Source organism: Calidris pugnax, unplaced genomic scaffold, assembly GCF_001431845.1.
Source record: "Calidris pugnax isolate Ruff unplaced genomic scaffold, ASM143184v1 scaffold64, whole genome shotgun sequence".
Taxonomy (NCBI): Eukaryota; Metazoa; Chordata; class Aves; order Charadriiformes; family Scolopacidae; genus Calidris; species Calidris pugnax.
In genome coordinates, this window is record NW_015090784.1 from 370,008 (window position 1) to 372,810 (window position 2,803).

The 2,803-nt window shown below is 58.7% G+C and overlaps 1 protein-coding gene across 1 annotated transcript; it reads right to left on the bottom strand.

The window, feature by feature from the left end:
* Positions 1-393: 393 nt before the first annotated feature.
* On the bottom strand, positions 394-2,684 carry LOC106902370 (D(1) dopamine receptor-like). The gene is made up of 2 exons (XM_014965776.1): positions 1,375-2,684; positions 394-845 (listed from the first exon to the last, which is right to left on the bottom strand). The coding sequence occupies exons 1-2, from the start codon at positions 2,614-2,616 to the stop codon at positions 705-707; spliced, it is 1,383 nt and encodes a 460-aa protein (XP_014821262.1). The 5' UTR covers positions 2,617-2,684; the 3' UTR covers positions 394-704.
* Between the last annotated feature and the right edge of the window lie 119 nt (positions 2,685-2,803).

Consider the following 2,803-nt stretch of genomic DNA (forward strand, 5'->3'; position numbering starts at 1 on the left):
CACAAATAGCTTTCTCCACTCTTCACACAGATATGGCTTCATAAATCAAAGCTATCATGCATTTCTGATTATTCTTAAGAGAAAACATTATTCGTATATATTCACTGCTTAATTCCTGCTGCCCAGGCTGCCGTACACTAAGTTTCCATCACGCTGTATTAAGTCCAGACTAGTTCCTGGGCGAGACAGCTCCCATAGGCAGGGCAACCCTGTCAGAGGGTAAATCTTTTCCATTAATTGACAGCTTTTATCACTAATAACTTAAAAAAAAAAAAAAGGCAGCTGCTGTGCATAATACTAATTCCATGCGTGGCCTTGAGTGCCAGCAGGCTCCTGCCCAGGGGAAGGAGGATGAGTGTTGAGCCCTTTGACTGGCACAGGAATGATCTCAGGTTCCCCCAGGGTTTTCTCTCCTGCCGTCCCTCTGCTCTGCCTTTTGCTGCTCCTCCCCTCTGCCACCCACCAGCCACCAAACGGGTCCAGGGAGGGGACTGGTAACTCCTTGTTTTGAGGACCAGCTTTGTGGAAGGATGGGAAGAATACCACGTTTTCTAACGTTTTATGATGAGGAAGACCCTCGCCCGGTACCGTTAGGCCTGGATGGCAAAGTTTAGCACCTGGAACTGTGTGTGGGGTGCGACATAAAAGCAACTGGATTTTCCACAGTTCTGAGCAGCCTTTTGACTCCACGAAATATAGCGATGTTATAATGGAGCCATTTTTATTGAAGAGCCTAAACGCAGATTCAGAGGTGCAAATCCAGACAGATGGCTTTGAAATAAACCCAGAAGTAAATGCAAACACAGAGCTTGAAGGCCAGAACTATGCACGTGTATGATGTGAAACTAGGAGAGGGGGGAAAAAATGGATTTTAGCAACGAAGCTCAGTCTAAATTGATTTGTCTATGTGAGATTATATTATAGAGTCCCAAACTATGTGTTGTTTTCATTTTGATCTAATTATCTCACTGTTGTTACTAAGTATCACAAGTTTGATTGAAGCGTGGAGGTGGACAGATGCACAGGGAATGTCTAGTGACTGTGAGAGAAAGGAAGGGGTGAAGGTGGCTGCGGGAGGTGTTAACAGGGGGTTGCTCTGCGCTTTTTGGGTGGGCTTCATAGACCTGTCCTCCCTCTGGGGTCAGAGCAGCAGGTCCCCATCCCTCTGGGATGGGACTTTGTTAGGAGAGGGTCGTGTCTCAGGTGTGGGCAGAGTGAGCTCTCCCTGTGGGATGCCTGGGTGTGAGAACCACACATCCCTCATCCCTCCAGTTCGGGGTGGTGGGGTCCCTCACAGCCCCCCAGCCCCGTGCTGGGGGCAGTGGTTTCCAGGGAGAGCTCTGCCTCCAAGCCACGTGGCAGGACGGCTGGTACCTGTGGGCTCCTGGGGCTGCTGCCGGGGTCAGCCTGTGCCTGGGAAGCCACCAGTATCTTCTCCACGGGCATCTCCTCGCCGCTGTCCTCTCCCCGCAGGTGTCCGGGCTGCTCCCAGGCGGTGATGGCAGCGGGGGGCACCGAGGAGGGGGCAGCCCCTTCCTTCTGGCAGGTGGTGTCACGGTGGTAGGAAACCAGCTCGTTGCTGAAGTTGACCCTCTCCACGGCGGCTCGGGGGGCTCCGCAGCAGCAGCGCCGGCAGCCCAGCAGGTTGCCGAAAGCCCGCCTGAACTCTGCGTTGAAAGCGTAGATCACCGGGTTCACCGAGGAGTTGGCCCAGCCAAACCACACAAAGATGTTGAAGGTGGTTTGGCCGACACAGGGTGAGTGTCCTTCACGGTCACTCTCCAGCCTGGGCTGGCAGAAGGGCAGCAGGCAGTTGAGCAGGAAGAAGGGCAGCCAGCAGCACACGAAGACTCCCATTATGATAGAGAGGGTCTGCAGCACCTTGGTCTCCTTGCGCAGGGAGCTCCTCAAAGAGGAGGTGGGCTCCTTGCCCTGAGATGGCCACTGGCCCCCTGCTCGCTCCAGGGTGGAGATGCGGTGGATCTGGGCCTGGGCGATTCGGTAGATCCTGGTGTAGGTGATGATCATGATGGCCACGGGGATGTAGAAGCTGACGAGGGAGGAGGTGACGGCGTAGGTGCGGTTGAGGCTGACGTCGCAGCGGGGGGTTCCGGGCAGCCAGGAGCCTGGATAGCTCACATCCGTGGCTTTGTGCCAGCGTAGCTGCACTGGGAGGAAGGAGATGAGGATGGAGAGGGCCCAGGCCAGGGCTATCATGGAGCAGGCGAGGCGCCGCGTCATCCTGCGCTGGTAGCGGAAGGGGCTGGCGATGGCCCAGTACCGGTCCAGGCTGATGATGCAGAGGTGGAGGATGGAGGCGGTGGAGCACATGATGTCGAAGGCCACCCAGGTGTCACAAAAGCGGCTGCCGAAGAGCCAGGAGCCACCGGCCACCTCCGTCACCGCCTTCCAGGGCATCACCAGGAGGGCCACGCAGAGGTCTGAGACGGCCAGCGACAGCACGAACCAGTTGGTGACCTTGGCGCGGAGGTGTGGGGAGCGCAGCACGGCCAGGCACACCAGCGCGTTGCCCACCAGCGTGCCCAGCACCAGCGCGCCCAGCACGCACCCGGTGACGGCCCGCAGCGCCCGCGGGACAGCCCCCGCGCTCCCCATGGGGGGATCTGCCCCGGGACCCGCCGGCGGGACGCCCCCCCGGGAGGCAGCGGGACCGACGGCAGCCGGCGCCGTGCGGGGCTGGGAAGGCGACCGCGGGCGGGAGCGGCATCTCTGTCCGCCCCTGCCTCAGCTTCCTCCCGCGGCGGCGGGGCTGGTCACCGCGGGGCTACTCACGGCGGCGGGG

Coding starts and splice junctions, on each gene's coding strand:
- LOC106902370 (XM_014965776.1), bottom strand. CDS start 2,616: ATGGGGAGCGCGGGGGCTGTCCCGCGGGCGCTGCGGGCCGTCACCGGG. Junction 846..1,374: donor GCAGCCCCAGGAGCCCACAG/GTACCAGCCGTC, acceptor CCCCTCTCCTAG/TTTCACATCATACACGTGCA.